The 23,179-nt window shown below is 49.1% G+C and overlaps 2 protein-coding genes across 3 annotated transcripts in view; both read right to left on the bottom strand.

The window, feature by feature from the left end:
• PLPP2 (phospholipid phosphatase 2) overlaps positions 1-13,193 on the bottom strand; it is a 24,401-nt gene extending 11,208 nt beyond the window's left edge. The window contains exon 1 of the mRNA XM_083594873.1: positions 12,992-13,193. Coding sequence (XP_083450999.1) covers positions 12,992-13,046 — 55 coding nt within the window. The 5' untranslated portion in view covers positions 13,047-13,193. The remainder of the gene's footprint in view (positions 1-12,991) is intronic.
• A 3,276-nt stretch (positions 13,194-16,469) lies between these two features.
• The window catches only part of LOC310753321 (interleukin-6 receptor subunit beta-like), a 32,954-nt gene continuing 26,244 nt past the window's right edge, over positions 16,470-23,179 (bottom strand). The window contains exons 13-14 of one of the 2 annotated variants that reach the window (XM_083594482.1): positions 21,521-21,602; positions 16,470-17,074 (exon numbers count right to left, since the gene is read on the bottom strand). In XM_083594482.1, the coding sequence (XP_083450608.1) occupies positions 17,045-17,074; positions 21,521-21,602 (112 nt within the window). In that variant the 3' untranslated portion in view covers positions 16,470-17,044. Of the gene's footprint in view, positions 17,075-18,370; positions 20,384-21,520; positions 21,603-23,179 lie in introns of those variants that run through there. The other variant, XM_083594481.1, reaches the window with a different exon arrangement.

Raw genomic sequence — 23,179 nt, forward strand, 5'->3', positions numbered from 1 at the left:
AGAGGTTTGATCTTCTTGCAGTCCATGGGAATCTCAAGAGTCTCCTCCAGCACCAAAATTCAAAAGCATCCATTCTCCGGCGATCAGCCTTCTTGATGGTCCAGCTCTCACTTCCATACATCACTACTGGGAAAACCATAGCTTTAACTATACGGACCTTTGTTGGCAAGGTGATGTCTCTGCTTTTTAAGATGCTGTCTAGGTTTGTCATTGCTTTTCTCCCAAGAAGCAGTCTTCTTTTAATTCCGTGGCTGCTGTCACCATCTGCCGTGATCACGGAGCCCAAGAAAGTGAAATCTCTCACTGCCTCCATTTCCTCCCCTTCTATTTGCCAGGAGGTGATTGGGGTTAGATTCCCCTATATAGTTTTTGCGTGAGTGGCTGCCTAAGGAAGCATATATCTATATATGGCTGGAGGATGCAGGTGCAACGAGGAATCCTAATTTTAGAGGCACGTTTAGACTGTTCTATTCCCAGAGGAAAAATGCAATGGTAAAGAATAAGTCCGAATCGCCACTTGAGCCCTGACGTCAGCAATGCCCACCTGTGGTTAAACCAGATTTAGGGCTAAGAGGAGCTGCAGAAACTCCAAATTAAACCTTTTTGTGCTTTTCTTAAGAGGCGCTTTATAAAAAAAAAGATTATGGAGGAGTAGGTAACTATTTTGGGAGAAGTCTTCTTTGCTCTCGCCGGGGCAAGGAGGGTCATCCGATTGTCTCGGGAGAGCTAAAAACAAACACACCTAAAATAAATTTACGTCGGCACGGGAAAGACTTTACGGTGCGATGGGGGAGGTATAATATAAAAATAGGACGTAAATGGGTTAAACGGGGGCGGAGGGGGGAGAAGGAGGAAATGGGGGGAAGGAGACGGGAGGTTTAAAATACAGGACGGGTGGTAGATTAAAATTGCAGGGAGGTCGTTTCTGCTTCCTTAAAAAGCACAGAGGGAGCTTGATTTCGCGAGGGAAAGCTTCTTAATTTGGAGGAAACGGCATAAAAAGCTTTTCCGGGTGTGTCCGGATAACTCTCTTCTTCTTTGGCGATCCCTCGTAGCCGAGTAAGATTGTCTTCCATAAACACAGTTTTAACAGTGAGTCCGTAAGTGACTGTGGAGATCAGTTCTGGATCCACACATCCTTCCACAGTGGGGACATAGGTTTCTGGAAGGGAGTTTATCCCTTTTTTGTTGACCACTAGCATTACACTTTCCGTTTCCAAGTTCAGAATAGAGTTGTTGCTTTGGAAGACAATCATCAGGCATCCGTACAACATGACCGGTCCAACGAAGTTGATGTTGAAGAATCATCGCTTCCACACTGTTCCAAAAAGACTGGGGCAAATTTTTACTATACATGAAAGAAAATTGTAAACAGTTGAAAACGCTTGTAGGTTTGAGTTGAAATGTTTGGTAATGGGAACTGATTTACATAGAAGGAGGTGATTGCTAAAAGATTGACATAACATCGAAAAAACGAAGATCATGGCCACTGGGCCCATCACCTCCTGGCAAACAAAAGGGGAAGAAATGGAGGCAGTGAGAGATTTTACTTTCTTGGGCTCCATGATCACTGCAGATGGTGACAGCAGCCACGAAATTAAAAGAAGACTGCTTCTTGGGAGAAAAGCAATGACAAACCTAGACAGCATCTTAAAAAGCAGAGACATCACCTTGCCGACAAAGGTCCATATAGTTAAAGCTATGGTTTTCCCAGTAGTGATGTATAGAAGTGAGAGCTGGACCAGAAAGAAGGCTGATTGCCGAAGAATGGATGCTTTTGAATTCTGGTGCTGGAGGAGACTCTTGAGAGTCCCATGGACTGCAAGAAGATCCAACCCCTCCATTCTGAAGGAAATCAGCCCTGAGTGCTCATTGGAAGGACAGATCCTGAAGCTGAGGCTCCAAGACTTTGGCCACCTCAGGAGAAGAGAAGACTCCCTGGAAAAGACCCTGATGTTGGGAAAGATGGAGGTAACAAGGAGAAGAGGATGACAGAGGACGAGATGGTGGGACAGTGTTCTCGAAGCTATAAACATGAGTTTGACCAAACTGCGGGAGGCAGTGGAAGACAGGTGTGCCTGGCGTGCTCTGGTCCAGGGGGTCACGAAGAGGCGGACACGACTAAACGACTAAACAACAACAACAACAACAACAACAACAACAACAACAACAACAAAAGTGGATATAGGTATGCCAAGAAATTGGTAATGGTGTGTGGAAGTCTGTCAGAGGGAGGGAAGGAAGTTGATACTTTATTTAAGCAATGCTTTAAGTTATGGATTGTATTTTCTTTATTTTTGATATGTAATGAAATTTAGAAAACTTAATAAAAATAAAATAAAAATAGACTGTGAGAAATCGGGTTCAAATCCCAAATAAGCCATGAACCTCCGGCCCCCCAGACCTTAGTTTGCCCACCCATGGCTTTCAGAGTGCGGTGCATGCGAAAAGCAAAAGCGCTTGGGCTAGGCTCAAGATAAAACAGCCGAAGAGAAAGTTGCTCAATCCAGGTGGATTTTCTGCATTCCGTACCTGCCCAGCCAAAGTTCTCGCCAAAGCCGCAAGCGAGTCCCACGCCAAGCCTTCTCAGGCAGAAAACCACACCCCGATGCAGAGCGAACAAGAGTCGGTGGACGGGCAGAGCTCTCTCTCTCTCTCGAATCTGAATCTTTTGATCCGGCAGCTCGTTCCAGAGAGTCTGAGCCAGTCCCTTCTCTCATTTGGGACCCAGGAAGTTACTGCAGGATCAGGCCCAGCTGGCCCAAACTCCTGTTCTTGCAGCACGGGCGAGAAACCTGAAAGTGGGTTCCGAGTGCAAAAGCACACTCCCCTAGGGGCATAGCGTAGAGGGCGGGTTGCCAGTCCCCGGGCACATTTTTCGTGTGGGCATTTGGCTCCTCATGCCACCCTGCCAGACACCAGCTGCTTTGTAAGGGATGATCCAAGGGCTGCACTGGCCGGCCGGGCTCACAGTGCGAGGGAAGGCACTTCGGCAGCGAGACCTGGGCTGATGTAGCACCATTGCATGCCCCGGGACACAGCAAACCGCGCTACGCCACTGCTCTCCCTCCCTGCAGTTTCCCGCAACCGGTATTCTGAAATGTCTTCATCGGTGGAGGCAGAGGACAGCGAATTGGTCTATTTGAAGTTGGCGAGCCTCCTGCAGCAGGGAGTTCCTCCGTTCAAACTATCCGCGTCACGGAGAAGTTTATCTGTCCTGAATCTCCCGACATTCGGCTCCTCTGGGTGCTCACGAGATGCAGGAAAACCCTTCCTCCGTTGCTGCGTATACCGTATTTTTTGCTCAGTAAGACTCCCTTTTTCCCTCCTAAAAAGTAAGGGGGAATGTGTGTGCGTCTTATGGAGCGAATGCAGGCTGCGCAGCTATCCCAGAAGCCAGAACAGCAAGAGGGATTGCTGCTTTCACTGCGCAGCGATCCCTCTTGCTGTTCTGGTTTCTGAGATTCAGAATATTTTCTTTCTTGTTTTCCTCCTCCAAAAACTAGGTGCGTCTTGTGGTCTGGTGCGTCTTATAGAGCGAAAAATACGGTACTTTTGCAGCCTTCTATACGTCGCCACTCGCTCGAATTTTCTCTAAACGAAAAAGCACCCCCCAATCATAGCTGTCAACTTTCCCCTTTTCTTAATCCTATTCGGAATAAGGGAATTTCCCCTTTAAAAAGGGAACAGCTGACAGCTATGCCCCCAATTCAGTAGCCTTTCCTCCTTGGATATTTGCTCCCTCGCCGTAGAGCGGGCATGCCCAAAGTCCGTTCCAGGGGCCCAATCCATCACGCCGGTAGATTTAATCTGGCCCCTGTGGCAGTATATGTCCTGGGGTAAAGGGAAAGGGACTCCTAACCAATAGGTCCAGTTGTGGCCGACTCTGGGGTTGCGGCGCTCATCTCGCTTTATTGGCCGAGGGAGCCGGCGTACAGCTTCCAGGTCGTGTGGCCAGCAGGACTAAGCCGCTTCTGGCGAACCAGAGCAGCGCACGGAAACGCCGTTTACCTTCCCTCCGGAGTGGTACCTATTTATCTACTTGCACTTTGACGTGCTTTCGAACTGCTAGGTTGGCAGGAGCAGGGACCGAGCAACGGGAGCTCACCCCGTCATTGCGGGGATTCGAACCGCCGACCTTCTGATCGGCAAGTCCTAGGCTCTGTGGTTTAACCCACAGCGCCACCCGCATCCCACGTGTCCTGGGGTAAAATCCTTAAAAAAGCTCAGCAACGTCTTTGGTCGGCCCTCACGCATGTTCACTTCAAATCTGTCCCTCTTTGAAAAAGGGCACCCCTGCCGTAGCGAAGCATATGGATTTTGTTAAATCATCAAATGTGTGATGTTTTTATCTAACTGTCTATCCTTCTTCACATTTACAGCATATTTTGCAGAGGCTTAGGAAAGGGGCAGACATCTTCAAAGATTGTAAGCATGCGTCTCCAACCTTTACGGGTGTTTACACTTTAAAAAAATTGGAACAAACGCTTTGCAGGCGGAATCTGGAGTATCTTTTAGCCGGCAATTAAAAATACTTCCTTAAAGTGATCGGCTCCTTCCTGTTCCCTATTCATGGCATTTGCCTCTTCCTGTCTTCCCAAGGATTTTGGTTGCGGAGGCTTTTATGATGATTCCCCTTTTGCATCTTCGTCACGACAACCTAGCAGTTTGAAAGCACGTCAAAGTGCAAGTAGATCAATAGGTACTGCTCTAGTGGGAAGGTAAACGGCATTTCCGTGCGCTGCTCTGGTTCACCAGAAGCGGCTTAGTCATGCTGGCCACATGACCCGGAAGCTGTACGCCGGCTCCCTCGACCAATAAAGCGAGATGAGCGCTGCAACCCCAGAGTCGGCCACGACTGGACCTAATGGTCAGGGGTCCCTTTACCTTTACTTTACACGACAACCCTAAAGAGCAGGCCGGACTCTGCATGGTCACTTTGAAAGAACAGCAGTTGTCAAAGTGAGAAAGGTCCATCCATGTCAATGCAAAAAGCAGTGGGAGGGTTCAGCTTACGGAATCGCTTGGTTTCTGCACGGGTGGTTTTTAAACAAAGCAAAGCCTTCCGTTAACCAGCCTGCTTCCTTAATTAATAATAATAATAATAATAATAATAATAATAATAATAATGATAAATTTATTATTTATACCCCGCCCATCTGGCTGGGTTTCCCCAGCCACTCTGGGCGCCTTCCAAGAAAAGATTAAAAATACATTAGAACATCAGTCATTAACAACAAAGGTAGGACTTAGCATTCCACTACATGGATACTGTCCAATAGCTCCTTGCACCGCCTTCTCCCAGAAGGAAACAACCACAGACAACATCGGCACTAATAATAATAATAATAATAATAATAATAATAATAATAATATATTCATACCCCACCCATCCGGCTGGGTTTCCCCAGCCACTCTGGGCGGCTCCCAACAGAATACAGTAGTACCTCAGGTTAAGAACTTAGTTCGTTCTGGAGGCCTGTTCTTAACCTGAAACTGTTCTTAACCTGAGGTACTACTTTAGCTAATGGGGCCTCCCTCTCCCGCCACCGCTGTGCAATTTCTGTTCTCATCCTGAAGCAAAGTTCTTAACCCGAGGTACTATTTCTGGGTTAGCGGAGTCTGTAACCTGAAGCGTCTGTAACCTGAGGTACCACTGTATTAAAAACACAATTTAACATCAAACATTTAAAACTTCCCTAAACAGGGCTGCTGTCAGATGTCTTCTAAATGTCAGGTAGTTGTTTATCTCTTTGACATCTGATGGGAGGATGTTCTACAAGGCGGGCGCCACCACCGGGAAGGCCCTGTGCCTGGTTCCCTGTAACCTCACTTCTCGCAGGGAGGGAACTGCCAGAAGGCCCTCGGAGCTGGACCTCAGTGTCTGATCTAGACGATGAGGGTAGAGATATGCTTCCTTAGGCAGCCACTCATGCAAAAACTATATGGAGGAATCTAACCCCAGTCACCTCCTGGCAAATAGAAGGGGGGGGGGAATGGAGGCAGCGAGAGATTTTACTTTCTTGGGCTCCATGATCACTGCAGATGGTGACAGCAGCCACGAAATTAAAAGATGCCTGCTTCTTGGGAGAAAAGCGATGACAAACCTAGACAGCATCTTAAAAAGCAGAGACATCACCTTGCCAACAAAGGTCCATATAGTTCAAGCTCTGGTTTTCCCAGTAGTGATGTATGGAAGTGAGAGCTAGACCATAAAGAAGGCTGATTGCCGAAGAACTGATGCTTTTGAATTATGGTGCTGGAGGAGACTCTTGAGAGTCCCATGGACTGCAAGAAGATCAAACCTCTCCATTCTGAAGGAAATCAGCCCTGAGTGCTCACTGGAAGGACAGATCCTGAAGCTGAGGCCCAAGACTTTGGCCACCTCATGAGAAGAGAAGACTCCCTGGGAAAGACCCTGATGTTGGGAAAGATGGAGGGCACAAGGAGAAGGGGATGACAGAGGACGAGATGGTGGGACAGTGTTCTGGAAGCTACCAGCATGAGTTTGACCAAACTGCGGGAGGCAGTGGAAGACAGGAGGGCCTGGCGTGCTCTGGTCCAGGGGGTCACGAAGAGGCGGACACAACTAAATGACTAAACAACAAATCAGAAGGGGGTGTCAATGTGCTTTATTCCGGATATACAGATGAATTGGTTCTTAGGAGAGGGAGAGAGACTTTCCCAAAGCCATTCAGTAGCAGGATTTGAATGCAGGGCTCTTCCGCCTCCATCAGAATAATAGAATCCTAGAATTATAAGGTTGGAAAGGTACCCTGCGAGTCTCTAGTCCAACCCCCTGAAATGCAGGAATCTTTTGCCCAATGTGGGACTCGAACTCACGACCCACGATAAAGAGTCTCCAATTAATCTGGAACGGTTATTATTATTATTATTATTATTATTATTATTATTATTATTATTATTTTAATTGCACATTATACTATAGAATACAGAGGGAGATGAGGAATGGTTCTAGTGGCAGGGAGTTCCCCTGCCTCGCCTCCCCTTGCTATTCCGCAGACCTCTTTTTTCTCTTTTCTTTTGGTTACAACAAGGCCACCCCCCCGCCCTTCGCCCAAGCGTGCAGAAATTGCTCCCTTATTTTCCCCCAAAGGCCCTCTTTTGCTCTCAAAATGACAGGCCCTCAACCACTTCGGTTTGCCATGAGAAGGGAATGATGATAGGGACCGGCTGCGGCTGCAGCGGGAGAGAGAGACGACCTTCGGCCCTGTGGGAAGATGGCAATCAGCTCCTGAGTACTTTTGCCCTCGGGGGGGGGGGGGGGATCTGTACTTGTTTATTGCCATTTTTTTAAAAAAATGAAATAAAATGCAAACCCAAAGGTTCCTCCTCAAAAGGTGGCAGTTATCAAATGTCAACTTTCCGTTTCCTTAAGATGCTTGGCTCCAGAAATCATCCAATTATTGCTTATTCCCCCCCCCCAAAAAATTGTGTGTCTTGGGGAAACTTGGCACACCGAGAAACCAAGTTATTCTATCCTTTTATCCAACCCATTGAGAGATTTGTGTTCCTTAACTTTTTGGGGGCTCAAGCCTGTATTTTATGAAAGAAATTTGGGAGGAAAAGGAAGGCAAAGCAGATTAGCTCAGCAGGAACCGTGCAATTAAATACATATCCCTACGAAATGTAACTGCACACCAGGGAACGTTGAGAAGAGCCGATGACTGGATCAGGCCAGTGGTCTGTCCAGTCTTGCGGTCGACAACCAGTGGGACGCCGGCTTAGCAGGATCCGAGTGTGAGAGAGCCAACTGTGTTTTGCAGGAACTTGCATTCAGATACATCGCGGTGCCCCGCTAGGAAAGCTGTGATAGTAGCCTTCTCCTTCTCCTCGAATATGCCCAATCCTCTATCAAAAACCATCTAAAATCGCGGCTGCTTCCTGTGGCAGGGAGTTCCGCAGTCTAACGACACGCTGCGTGAAAAAGTCCTGTCTTTTTATCTTGCCCCGAATCTCCCAGCGGAATGCTTTGCTGGATGTCTGCAAGTCGTGAATTCTTCTCTCCATGCCGTTTATCATTTAATACACTTCTGTCCTGTTGATCTTCACCTTTTCCTCTAAACTAAAAAGTCCTTGCAGGGGGAGCCACATTTTTTCCTAGTTTAGGGAAGCTTTTAATGTTTGATGCATTACTGTTTTTTAATATTTCCCCAGAGTGGCTGGGGAAGCCCAGCAAGATAGATGGGATATAAATTGTTGTTGTTTAGTCGTTTAGTGGTGTCCGCCTCTTCGTGACCCCCTGGACCAGAGCACGCCAGGCCCTCCTGTCTTCCACTGCCTCCCGCAGTTTGGTCAAACTCATGCTGGTAGCTTCGAGAACACTGTCCCACCATCTCGTCCTCTGTCGTCCCCTTCTCCTTGTGCCCTCCATCTTTCCCAACATCAGGGTCTTTTCCAGGGAGTCTTCTCTTCTCATGAGGTGGCCAAAATCTTGGAGCCTCAGCTTCAGGATCTGTCCTTCCAGGGAGCACTCAGGGCTGATTTCCTTCAGAATGATCCACCTGCAAAATCTGGAGTCCCAGACCAACAATCAGAGTCAATTCGCTTCAGTCCTGGGTTCAAATTCATGAGCCTTGCTGGGAATGGGAGATGATGCATAGTTAAACTACGGAACTCACCGCCACTGGAGACTACAATGGCTTGGCTTCAAAATAGGATTGGACAAACTGTGGGTAGGAGAGGGCTATCAATGGCGAGTAGCCAGGGTGACTATGGTCTGCCTCCACGGTCAGAGGCAGCAATGCTTCTGAACGGCACTTGCCGGAAATTCCGGGAAGGGAGAGTTGTGTTCGAATCCTGTTTGTGGCTTTCCTAAAGGCATCATGTTGGGTGCTGCGAAACTCTCCTTCCTTGGAGGTTTTTCAGCAGAGCTTGGAGGGCCATCTGTCGGGGATGCTGTAGCCGAGATTCCTGTATCGCCAAGTAAGATTGTCTTCCATAAACATGGTTTTAACAGTGAGTCCGTAAGTTACTGTGGAGGCCGATTCTGGATCCCCACGTCCTTCCACAGTGGGGACATTGGTTTCCGGGCAGGAGTTGATCACGGTGTGGATTTGCCAAGCGTGCCTTCCTCTTAGCACGTTTCTCCCTTGTGTCCTGTCCTGAGTTCGAGTGTCTTCAAAGCCCACAACAACTTTGGTAAAGGCTGTGATCCAACTGGAGCGCTCGCAGGCCAGTGTTTCCCAGTTGTCGGCATTTATACAGTCATACCTTGGGTTACAGGGACACGGGTGGCGCTGTAGGTTAAACCACAGAGCCTAGGACTTGCCGATCAGAAGGTTGGGGGTTCGAATCCCTGCAATGATGGGGTGAGCTCCCGTTGCTCGGTCCCTGCTCCTGCCAACCTAGCAGTTCGAAAGCACGTCAAAGTGCAAGTAGATAAATAGGTACCGCTCCGGCGGGAAGGTAAACGGCGTTTCCGTGTGCTGCTCTGGTTCGCCAGAAGCGGGTTAGTCATGCTGGCCACATGACCCAGAAGATGTATGCCGGCTCCCTCGGCCAATAAAGCGAGATGAGCGCCGCAACCCCAGAGTCGTCTGCGACTGGACCTAATGGTCAGGGGTCCCTTTACCTTTACCTTGAGTTACAGATGCTTCAGGTTGCGTTTTTTCAGGTTACGGATGCGCCGAAACCAGGAAGTACCAGAATGGGTTACTTCTGGGTTTTGGCGATTGCGCTTTGCGCATGCGCAGAAGTACCAAATCGCAACCTGCGCATGCGCAGACGTGGCGTGGCGGGTTGCGAACACTGCGGGTTGCGAACGTGCCTCCCGCATGGATCACGTTCGCAACCCGAGCGTCCACTGTACTACTTTTTTAAAAGATTTGCCTTGAGAGAGTCTTTAAACCTCTTTTGTTGACCACCAGCATTACGCTTTCCATTTTTAAGTTCGGAATAGAGTAGCTGCTTTGAAGATGGTAAGTACGGTAAGTACGTTTCTGAGCACAATTCAAAGTGTTGGTGCTGACCTTTAAAGCCCTAAACGGCCTCAAAGGCCCAGTATACCTGGAGGAGCGTCTCCACCTCCATCGTTCTGCCCGGACGCTGAGGTCCAGCACCGAGGGCCTTCTGGCGGTTCCCTCCCTGCGAGAAGCCAAGTTACAGGGGACCAGGCAGAGGGCCTTCTCGGTGGTGGCGCCTGCCCTGTGGAATGCCCTCCCGTCAGATGTCAAAGAGAACAACAACTACCAGACTTTTAGAAGACATCTGAAGGCAGCCCCGTTTAAGGAAGCTTTTAATGTTTGATGCATTCCTGTATTTTAATATTTTGTTGGAAGCCGCCCAGAGTGGCTGGGGAAGCCCAGCCAGATGGGCGGGGTATAAATAATAAATTATTATTATTATTATTCGTCAGGCATCCACACAACATGGCCATTCCAACGATTGATCCAGCAGGGCTGGGCTTCTCATTTGCTCCACGGCTCTCGCTCTACATCGGTTTAAAGGTCTGGAAATGAACCTTGACAGGCAAATACGGAAGCGAAGGGCAGGGCGGTTTGGCCACCGCCGGCAGCCAAAAAATCACCTCCAGGAATCTCAAAGTGAAGACAAACCTGACCCCCTTCCTGCTGGCCAGGCCAGGCTCACGTTCCCCACCTCTTCCCCTTCACCCAGTGCCCTGCCCTAGAATCGTAAAGGGACCCCATGCGGTCATCTATCCCAACCCGCTGAAAGGCCCTGGGGGGGAAAGCCAGCTCCAGAAAGCAAATGCACACAAAGATCTGTGCATGCTGCCGGTCAGGGCCTGTCTCGATAAGAGGGACATTACCAAGTTCCTCTTTAAATCAGCCAACATGAGGACTAAAACCTTGCTTTCCCTTTTAAAGCAACGCCTCCCAAACTGTTGCTGGATCACAACTCCCATCGTCCCTAGCTAGCAAGACCAGCTCAGTCGGCAGAGCACGAGACATCGAATCGCACGGTCGTGGGTTCAAGCCCCTTGTGGAGCAAAAAGATTCCAGGGTTGGGCTGGATGACCCGCGGGGTCCCTTTCCGACTCTACAGATTTTTTATGATTGCATGAAAAACGCTGATGTGCTGCTGCCGGTCTGGGTTGGAAACGCCAGGCTGGATTGATCAATGGCCTGACTTGACAGAAGGCAGGCTCCGATGCAAACCAGACCTCTGTTTGGAAACGATGAGGACTAGAATCTTGATTTAATCTCTTCCCACTTGCACCAAGACTGCAGCACACCACTGGCCAGGGGAGCTAAAGGCTGGTGGACCGAGTGGTTCTGGGGTCTTATATATGTGAGTTTTACTGCAAACTATCATAACCTGAAGGGACGCGGGTGGCGCTGTGGGTTAAACCACAGAGCCTAGGACTTGCCGATCAGAAGGTTGGCGGTTCGAATCTCCGCAATGACGGGGTGAGCTCCTGTTGCTCGGTCCCTGCTCCTGCCAACCTAGCAGTTCCAAAGCATGCCAAAGTGCAAGTAGATAAATAGGTACCGCTCTGGCGGGAAGGCAAACGGCGTTTCCGTGCACTGCTCTGGTTCGCCAGAAGCGGCTTTGTCCTGCTGGCCACATGACCCGGAAGCTGTACGCCGGCTCCCTCGGCCAATAAAGCGAGATGAGCGCCGCAACCCCAGAGTCGCCCACGACTGGATCTAATGGTCAGGGGTCCCTTTACCTTTACCTTTATCATAACCTGCCCCAAGGACCATTCAGTCGGCAGGAAGGATATTATAATTTCAAGCAAAGAACGGAACAGCAGTGAGTCAAACCGATTTGGATCCAGATCGCCATCCAGCCACCCATTCCATCATCAACCTCAGCGCCCACCCCCAGAAAAAAACGGCAGCATTAGAAAACAGCTCCACGGTCCGCCTTTTAGGGTCGTCGTTACAAATCGCCGAATTAAGACCGTAGGTCAACAGACAGACAGTGGGAAGGGCATTTCTTGAAACAGAGACCAATCAAAACCAGAGAATCGCAGAATTGTGGAGTCATTCAGTCTGGGCTGATTTCTACAGCGGCGCTGGGTTCGAATCTTCCCTCCGCCGTGGGTTTTTTTTTGGGGGGGTGGCGACCCGTCACAGAGGAATCAAAAGGAGGAATTGAGATGAGCTGGCATCCGAAGGAAGCCAACGTTTCTTTGCACTGGGGGGGGGGGACAGGGAGTGGTCCTTCACCCCCCCCTTCTCCACCCCCCCCAGATGGTATCAATAAAACCTTAGGGCCATTCCACCCCCCTTTTGCGGTAGCAAATGAGAAGATGACTTAGAACTTGCAACAAAAGGAGACCAAATTAGGAAAATATGGGGTGTGGGGGTGTGTGCGTTCCCCCCCCCCAAAGCCAAGAGGTTGACTGTATAATGGATTTCATCATTCCTTGCTGGGGATCTGAATTGGGGGGGGGGGTTAATTATTTTTTTTAAAGGCACAGACATGCTTAACTGGAGAAACAGACTGCCCACATGTATTTCTATAGGGTGGGGGTCCCGGGGAAAAAGGAAGTTGCTCAAAGCCCCCCTCCCCATTTAAAACCCAGAGTGTCTCAAGTTGGGCAAATATCCCAGATTTTTTTTTTCCGGGGGTGGGGGGGCCGTTCAGCAAAAGCAGTTGGGGGAGAGCGGACTTAGGAAAAATTCCTAGAAGACCCTCCCCATAAAATGTTTTTTTTGGGGGGGAGGAATTTGCAAAAGCCACGCCTGTTATTCACAATTTTTGCGGGTGTCCTGGTTAGTTTAGCTGGGCGAAAATAGGGCGCACCCCCCCTTTCCTCGTTGGTGAATTTTTTTTTGGGGGGGGGGAGATGGAGGCGACTTGGGCCAGGCTGCTTAAGTCTTAGATGGGCAGCTTTGAGTGGGGGGGGGTTCAAGGAGATGCCCCCTTTCCCCATTTCCAGGCGCGTAAAGTACGGATAAATTTGGGGAGAGGGTTCAAACGCAGACAGAAGAGGGGACAGCGAAGTGGGGGGGGCTAGTAGTGGTTTTTTTGTGTGGGGGGGTCGAGTTTTCCTTACCAACCACGAGGCACAGGACATCCAGCGCCAGGAACAGCCTGGTTGCGCGCTCCATCGTTCCGCGGCCGCGGGGGATGCGCTCCGGCGCAGGCGGCGCAAGCGGCGCTTCTCACATCGCCGGAGAAAGACCCGCGGAAGATCCGCGTCCGCTGGCCGCAACCCTGGGAGTTAAGGAGTCGGGAGGAAGCCAGAAGGCGGAGCCGGCGCTGCCCAGGGGCGGGCGGGAAGCCGAGGGGCCGGGCTGCTGGGACTCAGCCCTGCCTCCGGAGCACGGTCTCCTCCCTTGCCTCTCGCCCGGTTGCCGTGGCTCCGAGCATGTGCAGAGTGCCTTTCCATGATTCCCGCAAGGGGCAGCCGTCGAATCATCAATGGGAGAGCAACGCGCTTTGGGGCATGTGCAGAGCGCCTTGCCATACAGCCGCCGAATGGTCGACGTGGGCGCAAAGCGCTTTGGGGCATGTGCAGAGTGCCTTTCCATGATTCCCGCAAGGGAAAGCCAACGAATCATCAATGCGGGCGCAATGTGCTTTGAGGCATGTGCAGAGTGCCTTTCCAATCCAGCAAGGCGGAGCCGCTGAAACGGACAGTGTGCCTTTGAGCATGGGCAAAGTGCCTTTGAAGATCACTTGGGCAGTTCACAACATTAAAAATGCAAGAGGAAAACGCAAGGGATCCTGTGAGTTAGCCAGAACTACAGGCCAGGGCAGATAACCTCTGGCTTGTAGGCCAGTTTTCAGAACATAATTAAAGAGAATAGAATCGTAAAGGTAAAGGGACCCCTGACCATTAGGTCCAGTCGTGGCCGACTCTGGGGTTGCGGCGCTCATCTCGCTTTACTGGCCGAAGGAGCCGGTGTACAGCTTCCGGGTCATGTGGCCAGCAGGACTAAGCCGCTTCTGGCGAACCAGAGCAGCGCACGGAAATGCCGTTTACCTTCCCACCGGAGTGGTACCTATTTATCTACTTGCACTTTGATGTGCTTTCAAACTGCTAGGTTGGCAGGAGCAGGGACCGAGCAACGGGAGCTCACCCTGTCATTGCGGGGATTCGAACCGCCGACCTTCCGATCGGCAAGCCCTAGGCTCTGTGGTTTAACCCACAGCGCCACCCGCATCCACTTTTTCTTAGGACATCCCTATTTTCATTGGAGAAACGTTGGAGGGTATGGAGTTATCTGACCCCTGAGCCGTCTTCCTGCATAGGGAAGTTTATTTTAATTTTTTTTTTAACTTATTATTTTATTGATGATTTTCAGTTTTATGCATTTCAATAATTATGCAATCATTTTAACATTTCAATACTCGACTTTCTTCCCCCTCCTTAAATTCATTTTTTATATGTTCTGCATATTCCAAATTAACTTAATTTACTCATTCATTCATCTGCTTTAAATATATACTCTTATGAAACTGCAGGTTATTACAGCAACTCTATCAATGTTCTTATCTGTTTACAGTTTATTTTGTAAATATTCAATAAACCATTTCCATTCTTTTATCAAAAGTTTGTTGTCTTGGATTTCTTATTTTTCCAGTACGTTTTGCCATTTCTGCTACAGTGTTTTGTGTTGTGTAGGCTCCTAGGATGTAAGCAATGGGCCCCGCCTGCTAGCCTGTTCCCTAAAATATCACTGGTTTGCTCCTTTCTATATATAGGGTGCCTACATTCTGCATGGACAGGTTATATGGCCACATGTGCAAATGGCTTGAGATACCTATGAGGTCCAGGGACGTGGGTGGCGCTGTGGGTTAAACCACAGAGCCTAGGACTTGCCGATCAGAAGGTCAGCGGTTCGAATCCCCGCAATGACGGGGTGAGCTCCCGTTGCTCGGTCACTGCTCCTGCCAACCTAGCAGTTCAAAAGCACGTCAAAGTGCAAGTAGATAAATAGGTACCGCTCCGGCGGGAAGGTAAACAGCGTTTTCGTGTGCTGCTCTGGTTCGCCAGAAGCAGCTTAGTCCTGCTGGCCACAACCTGGAAGCTGTACGCCGGCTCCCTCGGCCAATAAAGCGAGATGAGCGCCGCAACCCCAGAGTTGGTCATGACTGGACCTAATGGCCAGGGGTCCCTTTACCTTTACTAAGGACATATAAAGGGCCCCATTAACTTCAGTAGCTGAGGGCCTCGTCAAACCGAAATTCGGCCCTGCCTGTGAGGTAGGTTAGGTTGAGAGGCAGCGACAGGCCAAGTGGGGATTTGAAGTCGTCTCTCAGGTCCTGGTCCAGCACTCTAACCACTGCACCACGCTGCCTCCATTATTTATAGACCTAGCACAGGCCTCCAGTGCAACATGACCAACCGCTCCCAATATTAGGATGGGTTCAGATTTTCTTCTTTTGCCCGGGAGCAGTGAAACACAAACCTTGTGAGTTGCAGCCAAATTGGACTTCTGCTCAGTGGGAGAGACCCGCTAAAAAAAACCCAAATAGATCCCGGTGAACCATGCCCAGAATTCCCAATAGGTTTACTCTGAGTAGGAGTAACATCCCATGCAAGCCACTTACTAGATAAATGACCTTGCAGCTCTGCAATTCTATCAGCAGTGAGAAGAAAATTGATATAAGTTTGTGAGCTGGTCTTTGACCGTAATAAATTATCTATATCTGTCTGTCTATCTATCTATCTATTGATATAAGTTGGAAAGTTTATATTTCTTAGCATGCTGTTTTATTTATTTTTTATTTATAAAAGGGACACGTTTTAAATTGTGTGTGTGTGTGTGTGTGTGTGGAGAGAGAGAGAGAGACCTGAACCACATTTTTGTTAAAAAAAACCAAAAATCCAGACCAGCTATATAGAACAGTTTTCTGCAACTGGAAGAACAAAGGGAATGGAACAGGGCAAGGGCGCCCCCTAGAGTAAAAAAAGTACAATTGCAACAGCAAAGGGGAAATCGCAGAGTGTAAAGGTTGCAACATTTGCAGACTTTTTAGTTTCTCATAATAACACAGGAAGCGGTGGATCATGTCCTATGAAGCTGAGTGTTGGGCAGAGCTTGAGACTGGATTAACCAGTCCAGTCTAAGGACCCCCTGGCTTCCATAGCCAATCTAGCTACCTTGGATGAGATTACAGTGGTACCTTGGTTCTCAAACGCCTTGGTTCTCAAACGCCTTGGTTCCCCAACGCCAAAAACCTGGAAGTAAGTGTTCTAGTTTTTGAACGTTTTCCGGAAGCCGAACGTCCAATGCGGCTGTCAGCTATTGTTTCCGGGGCGCCTGCACCAATCAGAAGCCGCGCCTTGGTTTTCGAACATTTCAGAAGTCAAACAAACTTCCGGAACAGATTAAGTTTGGCGCTTTTGTTTTTGCTATTTATTTTGCGTTTTTGTTTTTGATGCTTTTCCAAATTAATTTGATTTTGTGACTGTGCGGAACCCAGTTCAGCTACTGACGGATCGATCGCGCGACTGCGAAAATGTATAAAAGCCCCCCATCCAAACAATGACTATCACCAGTGCACGTAAGAAAGAAAAAAAATAATTTTAATTTTTATCATCTACAGTACTGCCTTATTTATTTTGTGGTACAGTGCATTGATAAGTGCTTTCATTTTATGGATCAATGGTCTTGTTAGATAGTAAAACTCATGTTCAGTTGCTGTTTTAGGGGTTGTTTTTAAAAGTCTGGAACGAATTAATCCGTTTCGCATTACTTGCTATGGGAAAGCGCGCCTTGGTTTTGGAACGCTTTGGTTTTGGAACAGACTCTGGATTAAGTTTGAGAACCAAGGTACCATTTTACTCAGAAGCAAGCCCTACTGACTTTGATGGGGATGTTCTCAAAGAACGCAGGCGGAGTGTTTTCATCTTTTAGCTTTATTTTCAAAGCGCAGCAGACAAGCAAGCAATCTCCCTCGGGATTCCAGCGTGCTGTGCAAAACCTCGCACGGACAAATTCTGCAGCTTGCCCCGGTGAGGGCAGGATCCTGCGTCGATCCATTCCTTGTGCCTGATCTTGTAGCCAAGCTCTCCTTCATTTCCCATCTCCCACCTTCCCACTCCACAACAAACTTCCCTTTTTGCCCCTTCCTCCGAGTTACCGTATTTTTTGCTCTATAGGATGCACCAGACGATAGGACGCACCTAGTTTGGGGGGGAGGAAACAAGAAAAAATAAATTCTGAATCCCAGAAGCCAGAACAGCAAGAGGGATCTGGCTTCTGGGATAGCCGCTGGGATAGCTGGTCTAGCTTTGCGCGAAGCCTCCGCAGGGCACAGGGAGCCTTCATCCCTGTGCCCTGTGGAGGCTTTGCGCAGCTAAGCCAGAAGCTAGAACAGCGAGACAGAGCGTTGCACAACACTCCATCTCCCTGTTCTGGCTTCTGGCTTAGCTGCACAGCCTGCATTCGCTCCATAAGACGCACACACATTTCCCCTTACTTTTTAGAAGGGAAAAAGTGCGTCCTATCGAGCGAAAAATACGGTAAGTCTCCCCGCCACCCCAAGGCTCTGATCCATAGCATCTCCTACGACTCTCCTTGGCAGCACAATGGATTTGAATACCCCTTTTTTCCTTGCTGCTCTCCAGCTCAGAACCCCACTCTCTTCAGCCTTATTGTCTCCAAAATAATGAAGCAGTGAGACCTTTCAGGATCTGCCCCCCTACACACAAGCCAGCCCCTACGGTTCCATTGACCTTGCCCTTTTCAATTGCAGGAGCAGTTGCCCATCTCTCAGGAACAGTTAAGTATTTTATTTTCTTCCCCTTCGGCAGCTGACTCATTCTTTTGTCTACAGATGTTCTCCTTAAGCTCTTCTGCCTGCCTTCGCGTCTCTCGTAAGAAACCTCCCCTCTGAGCAAAACTTTCCTTCCCAAAACTTTCCTCCCCGTTCTTCCTTCCCTCCCTCTCTAGACACCAGGAAGAACTTTCTGGTGTTCTGCGTTGGAGATTTTTCAGAAGAAGTCAGATGGTCTGGGATTGTTTAGCTGGGATTCCTGCATTGCGAGGAGTTGTAAAGGTAAGGTAAAGGGACCCCTGACCATTAGGTCCAGTCGTGGCCGACTCTGGGGTTGCAGCGCTCACCTCGCTTTATTGGCCAAGGGAGCCGGCGTACAGCTTCCGGGTCATGTGGCCAGAAGGACTAAGCCGCTTCTGGCGAACCAGAGCAGCGCACAAACGCCGTTTACCTTCCCGCCGGAGCGGTACCTATTTATCTACTTGCACTTTGATGTGCTTTCGAACTGCTAGGTTGGCAGGAGCAGGGACTGAGCAACGGGAGCTCACCCCGTCACAGGGATTCAAACCGCCGACCTTCTGATCGGCAAGTCATAGGCTCTGTGGTTTGACCCACAGCACCACCCACGTCCCTGCAAGGAGTTGTACTAGCTGCATTATTATTATTGTCGTTTGAATGTAATATTGGGGAAGACGATTTGGAATTCCGCAAGAAGGAGCAAAGATTTAATCCATAAGGTCCTAAGCAGCACTATAGATTTCAAGCCGTCTTTAAACAGTCAAAGAATAATGAAGAATGTAGTTTGTTCCGGGTGCTGAGAAATGTAGTTTGTTCCAGGTGCTATTCCCCTCCCGGAACTACAATTCCCAGAGTTCTCTGGGAAGAGTGACTGATTGATAAACCACTCTGGGAAATATAGCTCTGTGAGGAGACAACTCTGGGCACCCTTAACGAACTACAGTTCCCAGAATTCTTTGGGGGAAGCTGTGCCTCTTTTGTGCACTATCGCACTCCTTTCAATGTATAACGCAGAAGAGCAGGAGGGGTCCTATCAGAAATTGAGAGATCTCTACAGGGTTGATGGAGAGCCCAGCCACTCACACCAGATCACTGGTTCCACGGTCAAATCTTACTATTTCAAGACATTTCTTCCATAATGTTGTTGTTGTTGTTGTTGTTGTTGTTGTTGTTGTTGTTGTTTAGTTGTTTAGTCGTGTCCGACTCTTCATGACCCCCATGGACTAGAGCATGCCAGGCACTTCTGTCTTCCACTGCCTCCCGCAGTTTGGTCAAACTCATGCTGGTAGCTTCGAGAACACTATCCAACCATCTCATCCTCTGTCGTCCCCTTCTCCTTGTGCCCTCCATCTTTCCCAACATCAGGGTCTTTTCCAGGGAGTCTTCTCTTCTCATGAGGTGGCCAAAGTACTGGAGCCTCAGCTTTACAATCTGTCCTTCCAGTGAGCACTCAGGGCTGATTTCCTTCAGAATGGAGAGGTTTGATCTTCTTGCAGTCCATGGGACTCTCAAGAGTCTCCTCCAGCACCAGAATTCAAAAGCATCCATTCTCCGGCGATCAGCCTTCTTTATGGTCCAGCTCTCACTTCCAAACATCACTACTGGGAAAACCAGAGCTTTAACTATATGGAGCTTTGTAGGCAAGGTGACGTCTCTACTTTTTAAGATGTTGTCATTGCTTTTCTCCCAAGAAGCAGGCGTCTTTTAATTTCGTGTCTGCTGTCACCATCTGCCGTGATCATGGAGCCCAAGAAAGTAAAATCTCTCACTGCCTCCATTTCTTCCCCTTCTATTTGCCAGGAGGTGATGGTCCCAGTGTCCATGATCTTCGTTTTTTTGATGTTGAGCTTCAGACCATATTTTGCGCTCTCCTCTTTCACCCTCAATAAAAGGTTCTTTAATTCCTCCTCACTTTCTGCCATCAAGGTTGTGTCATCTGCATATCTGAGGTTGTTGATATTTCTTCCGGCAATCTTAATTCCAGCTTGGGATTCATCCAGCCCAGCCTTTCACATGATGAATTCTGCATATAAGTTAAATAAGCAGGGAGACAATATACAGCCTTGTCGTATGCCTTTCCCAGCAGGTTAGTTTCACGATAATGAAGCTGAGCAGCGAGAAAGCTCGTGTCGGAGGTCTTGCAGGATCCTTGCGAAATACGCTAGGGTTTCCTCCTCGGAGTCCCTTGCGGGCTTTCAGTTGGGTGGAGAATTCCCTCCACCAGACTCACCAGGAGTGGAAACTCACCCACGGACCCAAACGCCCTGCTGCCTGGCGCAGCATCTAGCAGGGCCTCATAGGTGAAATTCTGCAACCAGACCCCTTGGCCAGACTTTGATCCGAGAGCAGAGTTTTCAGTATCCTGGCTCTTGGAGGAGGACTGCGAATGGTGAGGACTTATCTGAGGTTCACTTGGACCATGGTTCTTCTGTACCATGATGACTCTGGAGTAGTCCACTCGGCTCCAGGTGGACATGTTCTTCTGGGGCTGCCCCCCGCTTTCCCAGGAGGGGCTCCCGTTTCTGGTCATGGGGGCTGACTTCTGCAAAGGCCCGGGAACATCCACCAGCCACTGGTTCCCCAAAAACGCCTTCTTCCCCATCTCCTCCGACTGGGAGGGGAGGACTCTCAGGAGGTCAGTGATGGTCAAGGTGAGATAATCTCGACTCCATTTCTCAGGGTGACAAGGAGAGAAATCCTAAATAATAATAAGAATAATAATTTATTATTTGTACCCCGTCCATCTGGCTGGGTTTCCCCAGCCACTCTGGGCGGCTTCCACAGAGACCAAAAATACACTAAGATGTCACACATTAAAGACTTCCCTGAACAGGGCTGCCTTAAGATGTCTTCTAGGTAGTTGTTTATCGCTTTGACATCTGATGGGAGGGTGTTCCACAGGGCGGGTGCCACCACCGAAAAGGCTCTCTGCCTGGTTCCCTGTGGCTTTGCTTCTCGCAATGAGGGAACCGCCAGAAAGCCCTCGGTGCTGGACCTCAGCGTCCGGGCAGAACGATGGGGGTGGAGATGCTCCATCAGGACAAGAAGGGGCTTTAAGGGGCGTCCTTTAAAAATTCTGACTCTCTGGTTGGACCTGCGTAATGCCGGTATTGCAGTTTGCTGGGTCCAGCGATGGTTACAGCCTCTGCTCAGTGATTGGTTGAACTGCCCTTATGTCACAGAAGCACCATGCTAGCCAATGATCCCATTGGCTGAGTCCTTAACACCATCAGTTCCATGTTCTAATTGGGCTGCAATGCTTTTCTAATGCCCCTGCTCAGCGATTGGCTGAACTGCTCTTAGATCACAGACAGGCTGTGTTCGAAGGCGCCTTTAACTGCCCAGGGTGTGTGTGTGTGTGGAGAAATCCCTTTTGTGCCAATCCAAGCCCCCCACCCAAATAACACTATTCTGGTATGCCCACAAATAGCAACACTTTGGAGGTCCCGAGCCGCAAGGAGGTTAGATTGGTCTCAACTAGGGCCAGGGCCTTTTCAGTACTGGCCCCGACTTGGTGGAACGCTCTGTCACAAGAGACCAGGGCCCTGCGGGATTTGACATCTTTCCGCAGGGCCTGCAAGACGGAGCTGTTCCGCCTGGCTTTTATATTTTTCTCCCCTTATGGCTTTGATTTATGGGCTACTACTAAAACGAGGCTGTATTTTAAATTGTATTTTAACCCAGATTTTAACTGTTTTTACGTTTGATTGTCATTTTATTGGTGTTAGCCGCCCTGAGCCCGGTTCTGGCCAGGGAGGGTGGGGTGTAAATAAATTTATTATTATTATTATTATTATTATTTATTTATTTATTTATTTATTTATTTATTACTCACCAGACACATTTTTTGCGGTGCCCACGTAGCCAGGTTGCTTTTTGCCGGGTCGGGAATCGGCGGCCACAGGTATTTCCGAAGCCTGAAAAATCCAGAGATTTTAGTTAAAGGAGTGGAGGGAGGAGACAAAAAATAAAAAAAAAGGACTTCAAGTGAAACGAGTTTGGAAAATTAAAAAGGAAAGCGAAATCTAGTTTCTGAAGCAACAGTCCTCCCTTTCCTTGCTTAGCCCAAGCAACAAAACTGCATCCTAGCAGGCAGAAGATTTTAGTCCAGTTTCAAAGTGTCTCCTTTGCAGAATGAGACTCGTGTAATAATAATAATAATTCTGGTGCTGGAGGAGACTCTTGAGAGTCCCATGGACTGCAAGAAGATCCAACCTCTCCATTCGGAAGGAAATCAGCCCTGAGTGCTCACTGGAAGGACAGATCCTGAAGCTGAGGCTCCAATACTTTGGCCACCTCATGAGAAGAGAAGACTCCCTGGAAAAGACCCTGATGTTGGGAAAGATGGAGGGCACAAGGAGAAGGGGACGACAGAGGACGAGATGGTGGGACAGTGTTCTTGAAGCTACCAGCATGGGTTTGACCAAACTGTGGGAGGCAGTGGAAGACAGGAGGGCCTGGCATGCTCTGGTCCAGGGGGTCACGAAGAGGCGGACACGACTAAACGACTAAACAACAACAACAATAATAATTTATTTATACCCCACCCATCTGGCTGGGCTTCCCCAGCCACTCTGGGCAGCTTCCAAAAAAATATTAAAATACAGTAATGCATCAAACATTAAAAGCTTCCCTAAACAAGCAAGCTGAGGTGTGTGTGTGTGTGTATATGTATGTGTGGACAGGGCTGCCTCAGTGGTGGCGCAGGCTTCCGAAATGTGCTTCTGAGGAAGCCCCACTGAGCCCTGGCACGGGGCATGCCAGCCTCTGCCAACCTGGTTCTCTCTAGATACTTTTGGACGACCCACCAGCCCAAGTCGGCGTGCTGGCTGGTGGTGATGGGAGTTGTAGTTTGAAACAGCCCTGGTGACTTGAGGCTGGCGGGAGTTGTAGTTTGAGATGGCTACAACGACTGGAGCCGATGGAAGCCGTAGTCCAGAAGGGAGAGACTTTCCCACAGGCCGGTGTAGAAAGGGGCTCAGGGTCATAGCTGTCAGCTTACAGATTTGAAAATAAGGGACCAGCAGCCTTGAAAATAAGGGATTTTAGTCAACCAGTTAAAAGGGATCAGGTAATTTTGGAGAGCAGCGCCGGTTTTTAGCCCTTCGTTTCCAGAGGTTGCTGCTCAAGACACCAGCCGATGAAACACTGCAATTAAATAACTACAAGCAGCAACCGCTTTTTGCGCAAAACGAAGTCCGAGCTACGAAGATGCTGCTGCAGTTCTGTATCTTTTCTCTCGTGCTCCATCTGCAGCTCTCAGTTCCATCAGGTGGTGCGGGAAGAAGGGGGGGGAATAGCGCCCGAAGTAAACCCACAGATCAGACCATCTATGCTAGTCTACCACTACAAATCTATGGGAGAAGCGCTTGCGGTCCTTCCCTTGTAGCCCTTGGAACACCTGCCCGCAGCTCCTCTTCCTCTTCCTCCTCCTCCTCCTCTCTCTGAACTGCTTTCTCTATGGTTGCCCTCGCTCTCCTCTCAAGGCTCCTCA

Source organism: Podarcis filfolensis (genome assembly GCF_964270895.1).
Source record: "Podarcis filfolensis genome assembly, chromosome: 18".
In the NCBI taxonomy this organism is placed as follows: Eukaryota; Metazoa; Chordata; class Lepidosauria; order Squamata; family Lacertidae; genus Podarcis; species Podarcis filfolensis.